The sequence below is a fragment of the Podarcis melisellensis genome (genome assembly GCF_964234715.1).
Source record: "Podarcis melisellensis genome assembly, chromosome: Z".
Lineage (NCBI taxonomy): Eukaryota > Metazoa > Chordata > Lepidosauria > Squamata > Lacertidae > Podarcis > Podarcis melisellensis.
The window spans coordinates 29,485,353-29,509,361 of NC_138547.1; the positions used below are offsets into that span (position 1 = coordinate 29,485,353).

Here is a 24,009-nt window from a genome sequence, read left to right on the forward strand (position 1 = left end):
CAAGCTTTGCATTACAGAAACTCAGCAGCTGCTCAGAATCTAATGCGGTGTCTTTGAAGTCAGCAGTATCTTTTATTAAAATGAATACCCCTTAATATAATCAATGCTGCCCCAGTGAATATTCTAATGTAGTAATAAGGAAGTACAAGAAAACCAGGGGGCTGCCCTTTGATCTGAGGGTATTCCTTGGGTTTGCTATAGCGTGTTGAACTAGGAGCTTGAGTGTCCAGGGTTCAAATTCTCACTCAGCTATGAAATAATTTGACAACTTTGGGGCAGTTGCTGTCTCTCAGCCTAACATGTGTGTTTTTATTTAAGGCATTTATATATTTCTTAACCATGAGAGTTTCTAAGCCATGCATGTAAAATACAGAGAATAAAACTTTTTTTAAAAAGTCATAAGACAGTACATGAACACTACCTTACAATTCCTGCATGACTAAGAAAGTATTTTTCATGTGTCTGAGGTTCAACAACAGAGTGTGCCAGTGTGATCTCAGTTGAGAGAGAGTTATGTCTCTTAGGCTGCGTGCCTGAGCCATGGGTGACCACCGACAGAGACTCCCCTAAAGATCTCACTGATCAAGCAGGAATTTAAGGGATCAAGGAACCCAAGTTGTTAAGGTCCTTGTAAATTAATACAAGAGCCTTGAACCTGCCCCTATAACATATGGGTGACCAGTGCATGTTTTCGAGCTGGTGTTAGTCTGTCACTGCCAGCAGTCCAACCACAGTATTTTGCACCAGCTGGACCAAGTGCAAGAGTAGCCCCACACAGAGCTCATCGCAATCATCAAGTATTGAACATGACTAATGCATGAATCACTTACCTCACCAGCTTTCCCTGATGTTAAAATGGTGAAGAGAGACATGCCCACCACCTTGAGTCGTATCTCCACTGGAAACTTGAGTTGAGGCACAGCAGATGGAAAAGTTTACTCCTTGATAGTCCAAACAAAGTGCTTCCCCTGCAATTAGACTTTCAGTGTGCCCTTTAGGTGGATATGATTCATTGTCCTAATAAAGAACAGAACCACTAACATATATGTAATAGACCAGACCAGCCTTCCCCAATATTGTAGTATTGTGTTTTGGACACAAAGCCCCTGGACAGCATGCCTGAAGGCTGGGGATGATACAGTCCCAAAACAGCTGGAGGGCACGAGGTTGGTGAAGGCTGAGAAAGGCAACAGTTTATGCCATTGCATTTGAAGTGTGCTGCGAAACCCCTGACATCACTCACTCAGTAGAAGCTCAACATAAACAGAGCTTTAGAAATCAGTACAATGAGAGCTGCCCTGTAGTAACTCTAGCAGTCAACATAATAGTAATTCCACTAGACACTCTCCCTGCAAAATTATAAGTTAAATTACATGGAAGTGGGTTTCTGTGATAAGACATTGTGAAAATTAGGTCATGTTGGGTTCAATTGCCTCTTACTCAGATATCTCACTCTCTTGCCCACGGAGTATGTGATTATCATCATTACCCAATTAAAAACACTGCTGTGGGAGTGACAAGACTGGCAGGGCATGAATAACACCTGACATGGGGGATTCCTTGAGCAGACTTTTTCCTGCTTATTAGACTTCTCCCCTTACATCTCATTTAACACTGTGAGAGCTGGCATATTAACATTACCATCGTCATATATTTTGCAGAAAATCACTGCTTGCCATGCCTGGACATCTGTCTCCAAATCCTGGATTTTAGAAAATGATCCATATAGCTCAGTATTTTCGACACTGACTGGCAGTGGCTCTTCAGAGTTCCAGTGAGGGATATTCCTAGCACTACTTTGAAATGCCAGAGGTTGAACACGAGACCTTCTGCATGCAAAGCAGATCTCCCACCACATTGCTACAGTCAGAAACAATTCTCCTCCCACAAACCATAGCTCTTTTGACAAAGGGAATGCATGACCATTATTAGAATATATCCTTGAATCTTGTATATTTTACGCGCTTAGTGGCCGGCCAGCTGAAATCGCACAAATTAAATGCACGCCGGGTGGAGAGCTTAAAAGCTCTTTCCACGCTAGATTTTCCTTGCTTACTAGGCTCTAGGAAGCTTCCATGAGAGCCTCTCAGAACTCAGTAAGCAAGGCAGAAAGCTCAAAAGCTCTCTGCTTTGCATGGAGGTCAAGTCTCTCTTTGTGTACCTGCTTCAGAAAGGTAGGGATGGTCGTTGCAGGGTGGTTCCAGGGTTGTTCTGAGTGTATGCAATTTCAGCTTTACATGCAATTGCCTGGAAAGTAATCTCCATGCAAGCTGGGAATTGTAACTCTGTGATGGGTAAACTACAATTCCCAGGATTCTTTGGGTGGAAGCTACATGCTTTAAATGCATGGTGTGTATGCATGTATTGTTACAGTGTGGAGTGCTACTACCCATGATTCCATTCCCTTCTTCCAACAGTCTGTTAGCCTTGTGTGGCCACTGGGCAGCCTTAGTCTGCATGGGCCTATTTTGGGTCATCTCTCCTACCTCAAAAATAGTTTGTACTTCTGCAAATCTTGGGGTTACCCAAGCCTTCTAATGCCTCTCTCTTGTAAATTAATGATGTCATATTGGACACATATACAGTTGTACCTTGGTTTACAACCATAATCCGTTCCGGAGGTCTGTTCGTAAACCAAAACAGGTTGTAACCCAAGGTGCACTTTTGCCAATAGGGCCTCCCAAAAAATGTTGTTCGTAATCCAAAAAAAAATGGGTTGTAATACAAAAAAAGTTCACAAACCGGGACACGCACTTCCGGGTTTGACGTTTTGGAATCCAAAACATATGCAAACGAGACTGTTCACAAACCAAGGTACCACTGTACTTTTATTTATTTATTTATTTATTTATTTATTTATTTATTTATTTATTTATGCAAGCATGCATGCATGCATGCATGCATTTATATCCCACCTTTTTTCTCCAAGGAGCCCATGATGGTGTTGACTGGCCCAAGGTCACCCATTGAGCATCATGGCTGAGTAGAGATGTAGAGCCTGGTCTCCCAGGTTCTCGTTCAGCTCTGTAGCCACTACAGTGACTCTCATCAGGAAGAAACTAAACAGTGTGCATTTGGGTAATTGTGATCAGAACCATGCATGCATACAAATCAGTCATTTCACATGATAGGGATAAAACAGGTATGCAGATTGTGCTTTGAATTCATGAAATGGTCTGCAAATGATATAAAAATGGGAAGGCAAGTCAAAAGTTGAACAAATAGGTGTGCTGGTCATTCTGTCTGTGGGTGGATGCCAAAGGTGTTCATTCTCTTGGGTCCCTAAAGAGACCCATAGACAAAGTGAATTCTGCAATATGCAAGTATGCTTCTCTTTGCCTTGTGTTTTTCCTCTTTATTTCTGTGATGGGAGCATACAGTTCCCAAAGAATTATGGGAACTGTATTTTGTTAAGAGTGGTGGGAATTGTAGTTCTGAAAGGGGTGTGCTACAGTTCCCAGGATGCTTTTTTTTTAGGAAGCCAGGCGCTTTGAATGTGCCTTTAATGTATGGGGCCTAAACATCCCTTATCCAGTTCCCCAAATGTCTCCATTCTGAACAACCTTAAAAAATAAAGCAATAAACAAAGTTATTTTGAACAGCAGAGTTTTTGTCCTGCTTAATGACAGCACCATTTAGACTATGGATGAGAGCCATTTGGAAATGTACATCTGATGTGCTTTTTTCATTATAAAAGAAAGACAGAAAAGCCAAATTACATTGTAGGGTTTCTCAACACACAAAGAGGAAGTATGTTTGCAGGATGCAAAAGTCCTGGCTAGCTTCATTGTGTTATTTAAAACACTCACTTTAAATATCATGAACTTTATATAATGATGAGTGAAGATGTTGCATCGTCAGTCAGGAGTTTTGTTGTGTGCGTTTGTTTCAATTCATCAGTCAGCTCCAACTGCAGTGCCCTTTCCTTTCTCTGGCATTCATCTCTCAGCTGAATGAAAAAGAGTAACGTTCTTGAAATACCAGATTGCACAGAAGCCAAATGGTACTGAGGTGGAGTGTGTGTACGTGCATGTATGCAGATTCAGAGCTAGTTTTGCAAAAAATATTGAGGGCGCAACAGCAGTCCCATCTGCACTATGCATCATTCCACTTAAAACAGCCCAAAAATATTGGGAGCTATAGTTTGCTAAGGGGGCTGAGAGTTATTAGGGGACCCCTATTCCCCTCAGGGACGCGGGTGGCGCTGTGGGTTAAACAACAGAGCCTAGGACTTGCCGATCAGAAGGTTGGTGGTTCGAATCCCAGTGACGGGATGAGCTCCCATTGCTCGGTCCCTGCTCCTGCCAACCTAGCATTTCGAAAGCACGTCAAAGTGCAAGTAGATAAATAGGTACCGCTCTGGCGGGAAGGTAAACGGCATTTCCGTGCACTGCTCTGGTTCGTCAGAAGCAGCTTAGTCATGCTGGCCACATGACCTGGAAGCTGTACGCCGGCTCCCTTGGCCAATAAAGCAAGATGAGCGCCGCAACCCCAGAGTCAGCCACAACTGGACCTAATGGTCAGGTGTCCCTTTACCTTTTATTCCCCTCGGAGAGCTATAGTTCCCAGAGCTGTTTAACAGCCAATCCCTCTTCCTAGGGAACACTGCAAATCTACCTTTGCAAAGTTACGGGTGTGTGTTTTTTAGTTTTGTAAAAATTATTCCTTTGTTTGAACAGACAGGGAGCAGGAACAAGAAGGCTAGTCACAGCAGTGAGCCCCTCTTTGAGCTGATACCAAACTCAGATGAATTTCTTTCTGCCTCTCTATTTCATACATGATGTTTCTCTATGCTAGTTCATACTCAGTTCTTCAGTCTGTCCCTGAATTCCTGTTGCTGGGAATCACAGGGGATGAAAGTGCTGATGCGGTTTGATCCTGCAGGTGAGCTTCCAAGGAGGCACCTGTTTGGGAACTGTCGGAACAGGATGCTAGACTAGAAGGGCCTTGGGCTTGACCTAGTAGGGCTCTACCTGTGTTCTTCCCTATGCCCAAGGATGTTTGGTGGTGTTCACACAGCCAGAAAAACTGTACCCCAACACTTTCCAGATGCTGTGTGGAAACTGAACCCCCATTAAGATGCCATCACTGAAAATTGTTTTCATGTTCTTAGACAACAACCTACACACATGTAGAACATTTGGATAAGGATTTTCTAAACGTTTCTGCTGCTCAGCTACTTCTTCAGTGCCTGTTCACTGACTGGCCTGAGATAAAATGGATCAGTAATTTCTTAAGTGTAATATTTGCTAATGAACAATACAAAATGTCTTTAAAGCATGTCTTTCTCCTGTTGCGTTTTCCTGAAAGCTTGCAAATTCTCTTTTAAAAACTCATCCCAATTAGCACTTGTTACGTGCTTTTTTATTTAACAGTTTCTTGAAATCTCTGGGGCAAGCACTTATTTACCATTGGGTTAACACTTTAGGATACAGTCAGTCTCGGGAGTTAAATCATGACTACTGAAGCTGCATTAACATGTGATCTGAATCGGTAAAATGCAAATACCAGGATCTAGGTTTTTAAGAAATGTTCCTCTGTGGAGACCAAAGTCTGAGAAAGGGCCATAGCCCTGTGATAGAGCATATGCGCTTGCAGAAATTTCCAGCTTCCATCTCTGGCATCACCAGATAAGGCTGGGACAGACCCCAGTCTGAAACCCTGGAGAGCTGCTGCCAATCAGGGTTGACAATACTGAGCTACATGAACCTGTGGTCCGACTCAGAAAGAAGCAATTTTCTGAGTTCAGCCGAATATTTAATAGGAAAGTGCTGTGTAAAGCAGTATGAACATTCAAAGCTGCCTTTTTTTGAGCCAGACCCCTGGTCCATCTAGCTCAATATTGTCTACACTGACAGATATCCTTGTCTGAAATCCTGAAGAGCTGCTCTCTAACAGCCCTACCTGGAGATGCTAGGGCTGTGTGCATGCAAAACAGGTGCCACTGTGCCACAGCCTTTTCACAGTAGCCATGTGATTACTCTTCATCCGTCTCCTCCTGCTATGTGCCGGTATGTGCCCCACCAAGCAGTGCCATTCATCAGGGATGATGGGAGATGTAGTCCGATACCAACTGGAAGGAAACAGGTTCTCCATGCAGGGGCGTAGCACAGTCCACAGGTGCCTGGGGCAGGTGTGGGTATGCGCACTTCCCAGGTGAGGACAGAGCATGCTCATTCAGCCCTTGCTGCTGCTGTTGCTGCACCTGGGCATAGGCATGGCATGGAGGGTGAAGAGCACCCTTGGCACTCACCAAGCCACTGCTGCCGCCAGTGGGAGCAGGGGGCAGAAGCTGAAGAGCACCCTCCACACCCTGTCTCCATTCGTGCGCAGGTCTGCCCGTCAACTGGTGGGCGGGAGCAGGGTGGGGCGCTGAGGGTAAAGAACACCCTCTGCACTCACCCAGGGGGCTCGCGTGCTAGAGGCATGTGGGGGGCACCTGGTTCATGCCCCCCACGCTTCTGCTCCCGGGGCCACAGCCCTCTACCCCCCCCCATGCTACACTTTTGTCTCCATGCTGGGTCTGGTGGGCACAGTGCTGGCCTGGGACCAAGGGTATCTTGGGTTCAAATCCATGTTCAGTTATGTGATTCTAATTTACCTCAGGATTGGTGTGTGTGTGTGTGTAGCTTTGTAGTTTTTACCTCAGCTACTATCCTGGATGATTACCAAAGTTTCCTAAAATTGTGTGAAAATTTATTACGCACTTCTGAAGAACATTTTGAATTTTTAAAAGATTTTGAGGTGTTCCTGCTTTCCTTTCCCCCTTTTTTCCTTTCCAGGTTCACTCATGGACAACATTTATGTTTATTTTTATTTCTGTAATCATTTATTCTCCACCACTAGGGCTTGGGAAGGGGCCCCAAAGGCAACTTACAGCTATAAAGATGTATACTAACAAATGGAATAAAACAGAGAACATTAAAACAGAGCCATCAACACACAGCCAAGCACCAAAGGGAATTCCAAACAAATCAAATGCTTGGTGGAGCAAAATATTTTTGAAACCTGCCTAACAAAACAAAGAAACAAGCAACAATAACCCCATCATGGATCCTCTTCATAATGGGAGTTCTGTAGCTTGGATAGGAATTGGGGAGAAATTAGATTCAGTTCACATTTAAAGGTGAACTTTCCAAACCAATAATGGAGCCAAAATACAGCCAGCCTTCAAAATCTGCACAGCCCTGAATATGTACTGAAGTTCTCCAGCCATGGAATGTGTGTGCATATAAATGCACAAATTACTGAAAATAGCATACAAAAATGAATCAAAGTAGGCTAAATTGGATTGAAAGGTGTGCATATTAGGAGAAACTAAAATGCTGGTGAACTTTCATTAGGACCTTTTAAAATAAAAAAAATCGCAAACTGATGTGGAAATATGAAGAACCAAACTTAACATTAAATGCTAGATGGAGACCTGGCCCATCTGGAGAAATGTCTGACTACAGACAAGGACTCATTGGGAATAAAGGTCTGAAGAGAAGGGAGCTGAGAAGGATTAGCTGAGGTTGGGCTGTGGTTCCAGCAGTTCCTGCTCAAAAATTCCAGTGCTGGGGTGGAAGAGTTTCTAGAACAACATGTACCTACCATGGAAATAGCCAGGATTTATTGGGGGGTGGGGCAGAACCTCAGCTAGTTAAGTATTTTTATTGATGTGCTTGATTGGCATCTGCCCCCCCCCCAGTTATGCCCATGGTGCCCTACCTCCTGCCTAAGCTCAGACTTTAGCTCTCACTCAATCCTTTGTTGTGGCTTCTATTTTCTTGGACTCTGACATTGGGCCAGCCCTTGATGCCCCTTTAGTTGCTTCTCCATTGGTATTGCCAACAGCATTTGCCTTACAGATAGGTAGCCGTGTTGGTCTGCCATAGTCAAAACAAAACAAAATTCCTTCCAGTAGCACCTTAGAGACCAACTAAGTTAGTTCTTGGTATGAGCTTTCGTGTGCATGCACACTGTGTATCTGAAGAAGTGTGCATGCACACGAAAGCTCATACCAAGAACTAACTTAGTTGGTCTCTAAGGTGCTACTGGAAGAATTTTTTTTTTGTTTTGAGCATTTGCCTTGTTTACTCAGAATCCCAGGGAAAACAGGACACTCCTAAGCCTGGATGGTGCGCATGAAAAGGCCCTATTCCATTCCCTAGGCAAATGCACTTCTGAAGATAGTGGTTAATGGAACAATGACTCAGAGGGGGTGGTCTTTCAATTATCCTGGTCCCAACTTCTGTGGGGCATTATAGGTTGATATCCAGCATTTTGAATTACACTTAGAAATGAACTGGAAGCCCCAGTTGGTTTGGGACATAGATACAAGAAACGTAGGAAGCTTATTTACTTTGAGTCAGCCCTGGTACATCAAGTGCAATACTGCCTACAGTAGCAGTAGCGAAGTTTTTTCAGGGGCTGCATTCCCTCAAAGTAAACCTTGTGAGGGCCACATGCCAAAGGCAAAACTAGGTGGAACCATGGATATGACCGTTGTGCAGTAGGTTACATTACAGCTGTGTAAAAACCAGAGGTTTCTCATGCCCATGCCCACTTCTCCAGCCTCTATTCAGGCAAGCAAGAGACATCATCACACTTCAAGGATGCATTCTGGCCAGGCAAAAGCACTTGTGGAGGGTGCAGTGGGGGTGTGGCCTGCAGAGTGTACATAGCCTAGGAGAGTTGCAAGGACCTAAGGTTTGACCTTGAGGTTCCCCACCCCTGCCCTAAAAAGAGTGGCTTCAGCTCTCCATAGCAGGTGGGGGTGTCACACTATCCCCATTGGTGAAGAAACTGACAAAGCACAGACTCACTTCATCCAGTGCTTGGGGAATTGGCTGACTTATCTGAAATCCAGCAACTAGAAACTGTTAGTATTGTCTACCTCTGATAGCGATAATAGTCTCTCTTGATAGGAAATTGGTATGCTCCCTGGGTAGCTGGAGAGGGATGAATTATGGGCAGGCACGGTGGCTTGTATTGTTAGCATGGGAGCTGGGAAAGCAGATTGCTGAAAAGCAAGCAAGAAGAACAGACGGAGATGCCAGCAATGGCTTGAGTGGCTAGAGAATGCAGGTACAGTACTCCCTGCATAATGCTGTCAGGTTGAATTCCTACTGCCCTTGTCTACTAAGCTAGCCACAAATGTATAAGTGGTCTGGATAGCTGGGAAGGCATCTGGGAGGTATACGGTGTATATAGGGCTGCAACCCCAGAGTCGGCCACGACTGGACCTAATGGTCAGGGGTCCCTTTAACCTTTACCTTATGGTAATTTATGAACCTAATAAGTATCTGAAGCCATTTGCACATAACAAAATATGTATTTTATCAAAGTAATTGTTGAACTGAAATACAATTAAGAAGAAGTATATTAAAAGTGAAATACATCATAGGAGCATACACAACACAAAACACTGTTGCTGTATGTAGGTTTCCTTTTATTTGTTTTTTATCTTATATTTTGGAAATGTACATCCAAGTTTTTTTCCCTTTAAATTTTTTGGGGGGCCCCAAGAGAGTGGGGCCCTAAGCTATAGCTTGTTTAGCATATACGCAAATCTGGCACTGCCAGGTGTACCCATCAACCACATATGTTGCTGGGTCTTTGATACCCTAGCTCAGAAATATGAGTCTTGAGGGTTTCTAATGCTGGGTGCAAATACAGTACAAGCATTATGCCTACATGTTTCAGCATGGCTCCAAGGGTCTGTGAGTGACAGGTCTTTTGGAGCTCTGGAATAGGCAAGATGAACGTGGAACCATGGGTAGCTGGTGTCTTGACTTCAGAGTCCAGCAGGGACCAGAACACCAGTTGGTGAAGAGAACTGAGCTGAGTCAGAGGTTACAATATCAATGATTAAGGAGCCAGACCACGTTTCTGGCTGAGTCCTGTCACTCGCATGCTAGTAATCAGGAACCCAAGGCTGGTAGGCAAGGAGTCCGCTGAACAAGATGCCACAGCGCTGTTAATTTTTATTAATTAAAACAAATACTGTAGCTTAATAAAGTAGGTGTAATTTTTCAAAAAATAAAATAAAAATAGTTTCCGAATGGTCCTTACGAATTTTAAGTCCCATGTTATTTTATTTGTATGCTGAAAACTAATCTGATGTGACAAAAGGTGGCCCAGTTAACAGAATCAAGAAATAATCGTAATAAATTTTCTCATTGCTTTTGTAGTTCAAAAAGATGTCTGAAATAATAATAAAAAAGTTTAAATGTTTGCACACTGCTGCTCTATTGTGTGTGCTTTTTAAATGTACCAAATGTCTCATTTGCTTTCAGAATTATGGTCTGGAGACAGAAAACCTGCGAACTCTTTCCCACAAGCTGAATGCCTCCGCCAAAAACCTCCAGAACTTCATCACGGGTAGGAGGAGGAGTGGCCATTATGATGGCAGGGCCTCCAGAAGACTGCCAAATGATTTTCTTACCTCTGTGGTTGACCTCATTGGTGCTGCCAAGAACTTGCTTGCCTGGCTGGACAGGTAATTGAAGTGTTGTTGTTTTTTTTTAAGATATGTTTGAAAGATACAAGACTGGCTTTGTATTTTCTGCCTTTGAACCTCTCCAGATGTTCTTGTGGAGTATGGTGGTTTATGGGTTAACCTCTGGAATGCCCTGTGCCTGGGAGGGACTTCGACGGGAAGTCACGTAATTCATTTGTCTGTGTGAGTTACTTTCACTTTTCCCCGAGAGAGCGAGAGGAGGAAGCTCTGATGGAGTTTGTAAATAAACGCTGTAGAGTAGAAGTACAGTGTTTTGGACTCTTTCCTTCTCCTTCCACACGAAGACAACCGCTGCTACTCTGCTATTCTGCCTTAGGTGAAGTTTTCCCAGAAGACTGCGCGGAGGGGAAAGCAGTGTTTTCTGCGCAGGGAAAAGCACTGGACAGGCAGAAGTTCCAAAAGTTCTTTTCATTGTGCACGTACAGCGATTTGTGTTCATATAATGGTAGCAAGCCAGCTATACATGCACTGCTTTGTTTCCTATCAGTGCATGTCTCCCTGAAGTTTCCTGCTGAACTCCTGTAACTTGTTATGCAGCAAATCTTCTAGATTATTGTTGCTTTTTTGCAAGTTTTGTTTTGTTTAAAAACATTTTTCAACCATTTAGTATTTTAAAAATTTCTAACTGGTGGACATGATGTACGATATGAAAGTAGTATCTGTGAAAACAAAGATACAGCCTAAATCTGGTAAAAACCCATCAAGACATGTGAAAGCAAATCATACATAGATTTGGGGGGCTGATACACATCAATCATGGGCCAATATTATGGATCAGGAAAAGCCTGGGCAAAAAGGTAAGTCTTTACAAGATGTCTGAAGCAAGATGTCTGCTTCACCTGTGGTGGCAGAGCAAAATGCATTCCACAGAAGAGGAGCAAAAGCAGAAAATGCCAAAGTACGTGAGTGCTTCCCTTGATAGTAACAATGCTGGAACCTTGGGGAACCATTTCAGTGAAATGATGGGTATGGTAGATTGTCCAGTATAAATCCACCACTTAATGCACTATTATTTGAGTGAGTAACATGTTGCAGAATATACTAGCAAAGAAACACCAATCTGGAAGGTTCCCTTCCCTCTGCAACATTCAGTTTCCCCATTGTTCATTTGTCATGGCTTGAGGTGGAGTTTCAGGACCTGGCTGCAGAAATGGGAGTTGTTCTCCAATAAAATATTAATTGAAATATTACGATGAGCTCCCAGAGTGATAGGATTCTCAGCAAAGACTTAGCTTTGGGCAGGTCTGTGTCAGTTTCACATGTGTTTGTTCATATGTGTCTCCCATCCCATTTTACATTTTCATATAATGTCATGTAAACCATTTAGAGGGACACTTCTTCTTCTTCTTCTTCTTCTTCTTCTTCTTCTTCTTCCTCTTCCTCTTCCTCTTCCTCTTCCTCTTCTTCTTCTTCTTCTTCTTCCATTAAGTGGTATATAAAAATCTTGTTAAGTCAGTTCAAATAACTAAATTAATCTGTGATTAAAAAAAATAATCCACATAGAACGCAAATTTAAATAATTATATATCAATGCATCCATTTCTGAACATGTTTTATCCTTAATATGTATTTATAATGCATTTCGGTATGCTTTTTTGAGCTGGGAGATGTACTGCAAAATTCAGAGAAGTGTAAAATGGGAAGGATGGTGATTTTCTGATGTGCATTCTTGTCTGTGAGGTACAGATGATGTTGATTTGCTTAAAACTGTGAACCAGACAAATTTCTCCTCTATCCTTAAGCAAAGCACTATACCCAAGCAACACCACAGGGCTACACCAGAGTATTTGCTGGTGGCCTCAACTGCAGTAAAAGTGTGGTCTGAAGCAGGTGGCCGTGACTGCCCACTTTTTAACATTTCCTGCCACTTATAACCATGAATATAAATAAATATTCATTAGGGCTTTACACTAGATCCAGCCAAATCATGAATCCCAAACTGACCTGAGATTCAGCTGCATCAGCAGCCCCAGGTTGAATAGGGTCCACTCAGAGTGTTTAATCAGGTCTGCATTGCATGACTGTGCAAGGCCCTTGAATCAGTTCAGGACCTGGATAAGGTTGGACTGTTTCCAGGTTGGATCAGGGCCACTCCCACATGATCACACCCCAAATCAGATGGGAGGGAGGATGAACACCTTACCATTAATTCTCTGATCACCTTATTATTAATTCTCTAGGTGGCCTGAGTATAATACAGTCATACCTCGGGTTACAGGCGCTCCAGGTTGCGTTTTTTTGGGTTTTGGACAGCCGAAACCTGGAAGTACCGGAACAGGTTACTTCCGGGTTTCGGTGGTCGCGCATGTGCAGAAGCACTAAATCGCGCTTTATGCATGCACAAAAGCGCCAAATCGCAACCCGCACGTGCGCAGATGTGCCGCTGCGGGTTGCAAACGCTGTGGGTTGCAAACATGCAAATGGATCACATTCGCAACCCAAGCATCCACTGTATAAGGTTTAAACATGGAACACTAAATGCCAAAGTTTGCATGAAGGAATGGAACGACACTCAGCAGAAAACTCATATTACATTTAAGAGCTAAAAACCATCTCAGCACTAAAGTGAACCAACTGGTATCATTCAGGGGAGACCAAAAGTACTAATACCAGTCTCTAAAGATGGTAGAGCAATCTTTAAAATATTGGGTGTGTCCAGGTGATATTAGAAGGATGTTTCAATACTGTTCAAAAGGCCTGGAACTTAGTTACTTTTAAGTATTTGAACAGTGCTGAAATGACATTAATTTGTCCAGCTCATTGAAAAAGTCTCTATTCATTTGGTATTGTTTTTAAATCTGACTTTTAAAGCTAGCTTTTTATTATATGTCTATAATAAATTGCCTTGACACACATGTAGAAGGCAATTCACAAATAATATTTTTGTCCCTTTCATTGACAAAAGAAAAGGGCAGAACAGGGCACATGTTGGGTTCAACCCTGCTTGAGAATTCTAGGTTTACCTGGAGTGATCAAATTCATATATAATTGGAAGGTGACTGAGCAACAGTCCTATCTGCTCTTCAGGAGATAAGCAGTTATTGAGCAGGGAAGGTGATCTGCCATTTGTCAAGCTGGAAAAGGCAACATTTTCAGGCTGGATTCAAATTCAGGCAATCTCCCACCACCCCACGACTCTGCACCTCCCAACAATTCCTGAGTCTATTATTTGCAGCAAGGGTGGGGAAACCTTGGCTCTCCAGATGTTGCAGATGAACTACAAATCCCAGCAAGCATGGCCAAGGACATGGGGTGGTGGGAGTTGTAGTTCAGCAGCATTAGAGGGCCTCAGGTTTCTCCACACCTGCTTTGCAAGCATAAACATAAGGATCAATCTAACCCTATATTGTGACTGGGTCTCCAAGGCCCCAACTTTTCTGTCTGAATTTCATCGTATGTGTGTACACCATCCCTCAGTTATTTATATGTTTGTTTATACTTACTGAAATTAGTATTCCACTTAACTGTAATTAAAACTTCTAAGCAGTTTGCAAAGAACTATAAACGGAGACTATACCCTGCTAACTTAGATTGTATTGGGGGACTGCTTATTTCAAACATTATCTCCCCACTCACTCACTCTCTGCCCTCCTTCCTGCACATGTGTATTCAGAATAAATTCTTACTGAGTTCAATGGGATTTACTCCCAGGTACATATGTGTATACATTTGCATACTATCCCATATGTGGATAGTTAACATTCCTGTTGCATTATATTTCCTCATGCAGGGGGATTTTTTTAAGTGCAGGTGCTTTCAGTCTTTTCTTTTTCTTTTCTTCTCCCTCTCAAACACATGGAAGACTGTGTCATGTGCCCATTTGAATGTATGGACTGAATTTTGTTACCGTAAATGCCAAAGAATAAACACAGGGCCCTCTGCTGCTTTCACAGAGCTTTGTGAAAGTCTTGTGAAAGAATGTGCACGGTCCCATTTTTAATAATTACAGTGCAAGAAGCCAAGATCAATGTAGGCAGTTGACTAGGTCTTGTAGAACCTGCCCTTTCTTTGGCCTATTAATAGTTTGGCATATTTCCATTAATACAGTGCAAAATTGTACAAAATCAGTGTGTACATGCTCATTAGTCAGACTCTCCTTATAGGAAATATGAATAGTGCATAGCATTAGACTGATTACCGGAACTGTAAATGTGAAGACTCCTAACTTGCTTTCTCTTTAAATCCCCTATTCTTAATAGGTCTCCATTTGTCAGTGTGACAGAATACTCACTGCTGAAAAATAACATTGTTCAACTGTGCCTGGAACTAACAACCATAGTGCAGCAGGTAAGAGCTAGTTAATCTTCTACTAAATTACTCCTAAATTACTTCCATAGTGGAAGATATGTCTCCTTCCTTGGCTGCTGGGGCCTCTGCACAGCTTTTGTTGCGCTTAGGCAAAGCAAGGAACATCAAAGCAGTGGTTTCCAGCAAAAATGGGTTTCTTCAGCTTACAAAGCCTGACCCTTAAATGTTCCTATGGTTTAAACCACAGGAATTATAGAGTTCAAGAACATATTCCAACCAGGCAAATATACTGAAGGAGAATGCAGTAGAAGACCCATAGGAGAACATGGCCTTGGGAGAGGGTGTGTGACTCGGAAGGTGGTGTGGAGTAGGACTGTCTCAAGGGCCACGAAGACAGGACTGGAGGGCCACATTTGCCCCCCCCCTTTTAGCCTGAGGTTTCTCAAAAACAATACTCCACACAAAAGGCCACAAATTGTTTAATTACCGGTAACTGAAGACCTGGGAGAAGAGGAATGTTTTTCCCTAGTTCCTAAAGAAACCATTAAAGACATAATGAAGACACCAGGTGAGCCTCCACGTCTAACATCGTTGAAAACTTTCTACGACTAAAGCCACATTGCAGAATTAGAATTGAATCAGTTCACAATATGTAATAATGATGGAAATATAAAGTGCCGCACCACCCAAAATTCATGGAATAGCTTCATCATTTGTCCATTTCTGACCCTTCCTTCCCTAGAAATCACACTTCAAAACTCACCTTCGCAGCGAAGCTTTTGGATAAACTCAATGACCCCCATATCCTACTGAAGGGATGAGGAACCCATGGCTCTCTAGATGTTGGTGGACCTCAACTCCCATCAACTTTGACCAGAGGCATAGTGTGGGTGTGGGGTGCCGTGAGTGTCATGGCCCCAGGCACAATTTTGAGAGCGGGCACACAAACAGGCACCCTCACAGCAGGCACCTTCATCGGAGCCTGGTTCTGCACCCGCAAAAGCAGCCTGACCCGGGGGAGGAGAGAAGGAGAGTGCCCTCCTTGGTTGCAGCACACCTTGCACCCGGTGGCAGCGGCTCCGCCACTGGGTCACTTCTGACTCAGCAATGCAAAGCAGCCCTCCTGCATCGAGGCATGCCCAGCTGCAGTGGCTCCATCACCAGGTTAGGTCTGACCCAAAAGTGGAGAGCAGGAGAGTCAGTGGCAATGCTGCCGCCAACCCTCTGACCCGGCACCGGAGCGCATCCTACCCTGGTCCCACTGAGGTGTGCCCAGCCACAGCAGCTCCACCTCCACCACTGGGTCAGGCCTGACTTGGTGACGGAGAGCAGAGGGAGAGTGAGCAGCAAGGCTGCCATCCGCTCTCCTCGGCCACGGCCTGCCGTTGCAGTTCTGCTGACGGGTCAGGCCTGACCCAGCAGTGGGAGGCAGGAGGAGAGTGGGCAGCAGCTTCCCCACCCCTCTTCTACCCTGAACTGCAGGGCTCCGGAGGGTGCCCTCTGTGCCCCGCCTTGGGGCACACCCTGCTCACCCACCTCTGGCAGTGTGGACGTATACTCTGCTGCTGTCCCTGACTGTTGGCCATAGTGTCTGGGACTGGGAGGAGAATGCATCTTTCATCTCTGTCTTCCAACAACTTTTAGCCTGTCTCCTAGCAAATGCTGTCTGAGGCAGCCACCTCATTTTACCTAATGGTAGGGCTGGTCATGTTATATGTTGTTTGTCCCATATCTATGGCTAATTTAGTCTGCTGAGTGCCTCTAAGCATAAGAGAGGAAGAAAATTATATATTTCTGTCCATCCTCTTCACAGTTTTCATCATTCTATAAACCTATAAACCCATGTCCTTCCCTGCCTATGTTTTTCCTCAACGTAACCCTTTGGCCTTAAGTAAATGATTCTATTGTTTAATTAACCATCTGACTACCTGAGTTTTGGCCCTTTTATAAGCCGTTCACAGACTGCCTTTATACATCTGGGGAGAAACTTTGTCTAACCAATCTCTAATTTAAATGAGGTGGGTATAGAAAGCAAATAGATTTTTCTGTTGTGTGATATGAATCCCCAATCAATCTGGGCAAAGAACGCTTTGTGTTATCAAATAGAAAACCATCAGATTTCTCTGCCCAGGCCTGGTCTGTTCTTTGAAATTAATTCATTCCACTCTACAAAACAGGGGGAAAAATTTCAGATACACTCCACAACTGAAGGCCTTTATTCTCTGACCTGAAATAATTAGGTTTGCTGCAAAGGAAATTTGAGTTGCCTTTCTGATGCATAAATTAAAAGGAATGATGTTTGATTGGCATCGTTAGCTCAAAAGCCCAGCTGCGATTGATTTATCCTCTTGGTGTTTGAGAGTTAAATGGAAGCCACGTCTTCTAAAATGGATATTCCATTTGAAGTATTTTCAACTAGTACAGGCAGTGTGTGTGTGTGTGTGTGTGTGTGTGTGTGTGTGTGTGTAAAAGAGAGAGAATTGCCTTGGGGTCCAGACGGGCAAGCTGATTGAATGCCTTCCCTTGCTACAGAAATGAAAACTTCAAAGGCATACTTGACCATCAAGTGTAGAGAGAGAGCCTTCCATATTTCTGTGCTCCTTGGATGATTGGACTGTGCCTCCGTAATTTCAATTTTTGTAATCTTTCTGCATCAGAAGTGTGGACGGGTTTCACATTTTTGATAGCTGGGGAAAACCCAGAATCACCAACTGAAGTCCTTCCATCCCAACCACCATACCTTATTTACTTATTTACTAGCTGGTTACTTTAATTACAATATTTACACACCCACACACCATCTACATTTTAAAAATAAAATGTAATATTTTCATAAATGGGTGGTATAGGTGGTGACCATTTCATGCAGGGGTTTCATTCCCAGCCCCTTTGTGTGTAGCCAGAGCACACATAAGTATGCCCCACCCCTGCCCCACACCCATTCTGCCCTCTTTCTGGTCCAAAAGGACCCATGCATTGGTGATTTTGTGTCAATTGGACACACTTAAAATGGTTGTCCACACTTACTTTTTGTCCCACTCTTTCCAGGCACAGGTCCACACTTTCCAAGTCTTGGTGTGAACACTCTTTTTTTTTTGCCCTGGAGTTTCCCCCGTAAAATACCACTCTTTAAAGTTGAAGTGCAACAATCGGCAATGGGGATTTTCCATGAATTGCCATTTGCTCTAATTCATTTTTAAAGAGCAGGTATTCACAGTGGAAGCTACTGGGCAAAAAGAAAAAAAGGGGGGAAAGGATGCTTGGACGTGGAGCTTTAAAGTGTGAGCTATAAGTGTGGATAGGCCCTAATTTCAGACCCATTGAAATTAATGGATGTAACTTAGTCATGCTCATTAATTTCAGTGGGTCCATTCTGAGCAACATTCCGTTGACGGCCACTCATAATTTTCAAGGTGATTCATAAAAATGAAAAGGAGTTGCCAATACAAACCTATATAAAGTTTTTTTTTAAAAAAGCAGAACAATAATGACACCATAGATGGCACACAAGAAGGCAGAAGGAAAGGAAACCTAATTGCCAAGACCAAACTGTTGATAGTCTAGGATGCTGGTTGCTTATTACTCTAGTGTTATGAAATCTGCATTGATTACATTTCCAGGTTCATTTCCAGGTTCTGGTTCTTAAATGCCTTGGGATGTGCTTATTTGAAGGACTTCCTCCCCTACCACCCCCAGACATTTGCATTCCTCCATGGATTGCCTGTTCTCTTCAGGTCCTGCTCTGAAGTTGCTCCTTTGCCAGCTGAAGTTTTGCTCTCACACCCATGAAAAAAGGTTCGAGATGCAACATGCATGGGGAAGAGGTCTTAATTGGCTATATTTCTTTAAAACATAACCTATCTGCACAAACTGGTTAAGCAGATTAGCTAAATCACAGTAGTCTGAGCAGGAAAGAACCAAGAACATCAGCAGAGCCCTGCTGGATCAGACCAGTGGCCCATCCTGTTCTCCACAAGCAGGATCTGAGCACAATGACCCTCTGCCTACCTGCAGCTCCCAGCAGCTAGTATTGAGAAGCATACAGGGGTACCTCTGGTTACGTACTTAATTCGTTCCTGAGGTCTATTCTTAACCTGAAACTGTTCTTAACCTGAAGCACCACTTTAGCTAATGGGGCCTCCTGCTGCCGCTGCGCCGCCGGAGCACGATTTCTGTTCTCATCCTGAAGCAAAGTTCTTAACCTGAAACACTATTTCTGGGTTAGCAGAGCCTGTAACCTGAAGCGTCTGTAACCCGAAGTACCACTGTACTGCCTCCAACAGCAGTGATGCAACAAATCCATCATGGCTATTAGCCATTGGTACCCTCATTCTTCTTCGTGAATTTGTCTAATCCTCTTTTAAAGCCATCCAAGGTGGTGGCCATCACTGTGTCCTGTGGGAGCAAATTTGCACCATGTGCAAAGGTGTTTTCTTTCGTCTGCCTTGAATCTTCCAGCATTCAGGTTCATCAGATGACCTCTGGGTCTCAGGTAATGAGAAGGGAGAGAATTACTCCCTATTCACTTTCTGCACAGCATGTATCATCTTTGTCATGTCCCCCATTAGTCCAACCAGGCAGGGCAGCTTTACATACCTGCCTCCCCAGTGCCTTGTGTCTCTGTTGGTTACTGAGAGGGTGAGGCAGCAGAGAACTCAGTGCAGAGTGAGTGCAGCAGCAGGAGTATCAGATTCAGCATTCAGCATTCAACATTCAGCTTCACTGGCTGAAATCCCCATTCTAATGCTATTACGAGAGGAGAAGAAAAACCTTTCTCTTGCTACTTTCCCCATGGTGTGCATGAATTTATACACTTTTATCCTGCCACCTCTTACTTGCCTTTTCTGCAAACCAAAAAACTCCCTGTTGCCTTGATAATTTTGATTGCCATTTTATGTACAGGCAACGGCCATTTAGGTGAGTCCAATTGACGCATGATTGCCACCACATGTTTTCTTTTGGATCTGGAAGAGGAAAGAAAGGGAGTGGGAAATAACAGCCTGGGGTGCTTATGTGTGCTCCACCGATGCATTTGGGTGCAGGAATGGAACCCCTGCACGAAATGATCGCTGCCTGTGTTCCAAATTTGTTATCCAATAAGTGGTGGCGGGGGGTGGGGAGAGATCTGATCCTTCCCCTCTCTTGAGCCACAATTGGGGCTCCTTTCCCACCAAATTCCTATTCAGCCCCCAAATAGGGTGAGTAGCAAAGCCTACACGGCGGAGGGAGGGAGGGCACTACCATAAAAGAAGGAAGAGGGTGGAGTGGGGCTAATTTAAGAAGCCTGGCAACGGCCCCTCCCTGGACTAAACAGTTTGCATGCCTAACACTAGTCCTCCCCTGGGAGAAAACATTGGAGACTTATTTTCAGGAGAGGAGGGGTCCGGCAAATTCTCTACCACTTGAGACTGGAAAAGGCATAGTTGAGAGCAGTCACTTTTTGGTGATGTAACAAACTCAGTAGAATGCCCTCCCAGCACAGGGTGGGGGGAGCTGCCTAGTTCCTTTTCTTTTTGTTTTGGAGCACCAAGTGAAAACTTGGCTTTTCTCGAAGGCTTTTAGCACAGGCTGAGGCTCTTTCTGCTAACTGGAGGCTGAAATCTCTTCCTCCCCCATTTTCAAGGGATCATTCATTCTCTCCAGATGTGAGGGGATTATCTGATTATTTTGGGGGCAGAATATGAGTTTCACAAATTTGTGTATGAGTGGAGGGTTTGGGTTATCTCATTTGTACATGGCGGACACCAGGCCAGCCATTGAGCCTCCTGGCTGAGTGGGGGATTTGAACTCTAGTCTCCCGTGTCCTAGTCTGACACTTTAACCACAGGAGCACTCTGGCTCACACCGTATAAATGTTTCACCAATCATTTCTGACATCTGAAAGTCAGGGATTATCCACACTTCTACTTGTCCTGTGCCTAGAAGTGGAAACCGCTTTCCCCTGGAAAATCTGTTCTTAAGTGCTAAATCAAAAGAAACAACGCTCTGCAAAAAACCTGAATGCCATTTGTTCCAATCCAGTGCTAAACCATAATAATAATAAAGATAATAATAAAGATGATGATGATGATGATGATAAAAAATCATCTCTTGGGTAACACCATCTTGTATAGGTGCTGTTCCTTGCTTCCCTGCATGTTGGGATTGCACTGCTGAGTTATTTAATTTTACAAACGGCCTTTTGGCTTTACTCCAATAAAGCTGAATTACCGAAGAGAAATAGGAACCCCAGGAGAGGAGAGAAACAGACAAAAACCAGCCAGAACTGCAGTTTTGTATAGCTTAATAAAGCTTACCAAACTAAAGATGATTCCCCACAACCAAAATTAGACAATGCTCCCAAGATAAACATTTGTTACCCGTAGCATGTTGTTTGATTTAATGTTTGTAATTTCTAAAAATACTGTAGACATTTCTTATCTTCCCCCACCTTTTCTTCCTTTAAAAAAAATAATCCTCATTTTACTAACAAAAAAACAAACAAAAAGCAACCATTCTTTCCATTACATTGCAGGTTGCATACACTGTTGAATTACATGCTCACACTTTCTTTTCTCCTTTTCATATCGTAGAACAAATATTGTACAAAGCCCTGGTGGGGGGAGGTGTCTTCTAGTAAGTAAATGGGGATTCTCCATACTTCCAGATTAATAATAATAATAATGGAATTTATTGTATGTTGTTGTTTTTATTTATTATCTATCCCCTCCTCCTCCTTCAGGGAAGATGACAACACTTTAAAATGCAACATAAAAAAATGTTGCAAATTACTGTCATGGACTGACAGGACATGGAGGAATAGTGGAAGGCACTAGCTGGGGAACTCCCAAGGGAAGAAGAACCCAGGGGCTGGTGGTGGTCAAAGGGAGAAGACGAGGAAGAAGAGCTGTTGGATGTTGAAAGCCTAATTGGACTTAGTGAGCTGGGAGAGGCTGTGGCAGAGAGAGGCCCCAAGTCTGAAGCTGACGCAAGAGGAAGGTGGTCAAGAGACAGGGATGAGTCAGGCTGGCAAAGAAGCCAGGGTGCCCCACTCCTGCTGTGATAAGCTCCCTTTCCCCCTAGTCTACCAGGACTAGAATATGTATGAAGAGGGAGGAGCCGAGATGGGCATGTCAGTGGAGTCTCAGATTGCTTGGGAAGGACCTGGGAGAGAGTTAGATAGCTGTGGGAAGGCAGGAAGCTTCAGTCTCCACAACTGCCTCATAGGGGCAAGGTCTACTGAGGAGAGTAATTATGCTCATTAGGCCAGGCTCCCCTGAGCAGCCCTCTTCTTTATCTGTGCTGAATCTACCCGGCTTTGTTCTATTTTAGGTGAGAAGCCTTCAGGTACTTGTTTGAAAAGACATATTTGTTTGAGCAAATCATTGCTCCATGTTGAACATCCATGCCAATGTGGGGTAGCAGGTAGCGTATTAGACTAGGACCTGTGAGATCAGGATTCAAATCCTCCCTTCACAAGATGGCTGTGAGAATAAAATGGAGAGGGGGAGAACTGTAGGGAACCTTGAACTCCTTGGAAGAAAAAAAAGGTGGAATATAAAAGTAGTAATAATACAAAATGAAGTAATTTTTCAGCAACCTTAATGAACTGTGTTTGTAGAATAGACACAACCCTAATTATAATATTGTTCAGTACAGTATTGTAAAGGAACACTGACTAGCATCCAGTGCAGGGCTAAGTAACTGTCCCATCAGCACAAAGACTTCTGCTTGCACAACACTTTCCCCAGTCTCCTCTGCTGGGGTCCCCTGGCCCCCACACCCTAAAAGGGTTAGGGGATGCACAAGAGCAGGTTTAGGGGGCACACAGGCAGAAGAATGAGGAGAAAGTCCTCTTGTGCACACATAAATTCTTGATCTGATGAGATACAAGCCTTGCTATCAACTCCTGACTGCTGCCAGCTAGGAGTTGGAAAAGATGTGCTTCTGGTTAATGAGAGTGTGAGAAGCAGGAGCAGAGGCTGAATGGGTCAATTGGAGATAACCAGGGGCACTAATGTGGATTTAGCAGATTGCCTAATGAGGAATAGTGCTTTGGATTTTTGAGCATGACAGTTGATCAGGCCCTACTTAACCGTAATTCCTCCATTATTAAAGTTAACCATCCTGTTAAGCTCTATATCAACAGAGTAATAACAAAAATCCCAAATATTTTCTATCACTCAGCATATAACTAAGTTTCAGGGCACAGTTCTAAGGCTGGATGAGAAGTAGGTCATATAAATAATATAATGATTACTCAAGTCAAAGCATTTTTTTACCCAGATGAATGTTAATTTCACAATTGCCGCTAGAGTTTTAAAACCACACGGCTTGTATTAAAATTGCTGTTAGATTTTTTTTTTTGATTTTTTTAAAAAAGACATTGCAGGTTTCCCTTATGATAATGATTTTCCTTTCTTTTTTTAAAAAAAGAGGGGAGAGTGAAACCCTTTGCAAGATAGCACACCCAAAAAAAACCAAACTCAATGCCAGAGGCTGATTGCCTCCTCGTCACTGTGCAATTATATCAGATCTCTTTGGCTTGAAAGAAATCTTTTGACATTTCAGCTTAAAGAAGAGAAAAATCTAAAGAAGTCGCTGAAGGGGAGATCTTGTGGAATGCTAGACTTGAAGCAGATAACTTGGCAGGTAGAGAATTTTGGAATAATCCTTCGGGTGACAAGCCAGATTTTTCTCAGAGAAGCTGTTTTTATTTCCCACAAAAGCCTTTTGTAGGCAAGGCATGTCAGATTTGGTTAATACAGGAGAGAGTCAACAGCATTGTACAATTTGCTTCTATTCTCATCCAATGAAGGCTGTGATTTATTTGCTTCCTTAAGTACTTTTTTATCATTACATCGGTTCATGGGATACACCTTCAGTGAGTGAACGTCTGTTGTGGAGAGCTCCACACACATTCATGCCTTCATGTAGGTTATCTACATACAGCTGTTGCTGTGTGGGTTCTCTTGTTGTGACTAAGGACCCCAATTCAGCAGAATTAAACAAACAAAGCAGGACTACAAATTCCACCCCACTAAAAGAGGCGACAATATCCTTTAACATGTGGTGCAGATGTGTTGTATATTCTGCAGTATATATTCCAAGGTGCTGGAAGGTACTAAGTGAACAAATGGTAACCTTTTTTAAAAAAACTGAAAAACTAAATACAAGAGCATGTACAATAACATCTTCAGAAGTGCTCCTGTTCAGAGTTCCAGGCGTCAGCCTCTGTGCCTCCCCATTTAGCTTTATGGACTGTTGGATTAGGCTTG

General features: G+C 43.4%; 1 protein-coding gene across 3 annotated transcripts in view; it reads left to right on the forward strand.

Annotated features, from left to right (window-relative positions):
• LOC309361962 (connector enhancer of kinase suppressor of ras 2-like) overlaps positions 1-24,009 on the forward strand; it is a 318,598-nt gene that overhangs the window by 112,076 nt on the left and 182,513 nt on the right. For all 3 annotated transcript variants that reach the window (XM_081897332.1, XM_081897331.1, XM_081897330.1), the window contains exons 3-4: positions 10,281-10,483; positions 14,704-14,791. In XM_081897332.1, coding sequence (XP_081753458.1) covers positions 10,281-10,483; positions 14,704-14,791 — 291 coding nt within the window. The remainder of the gene's footprint in view (positions 1-10,280; positions 10,484-14,703; positions 14,792-24,009) is intronic.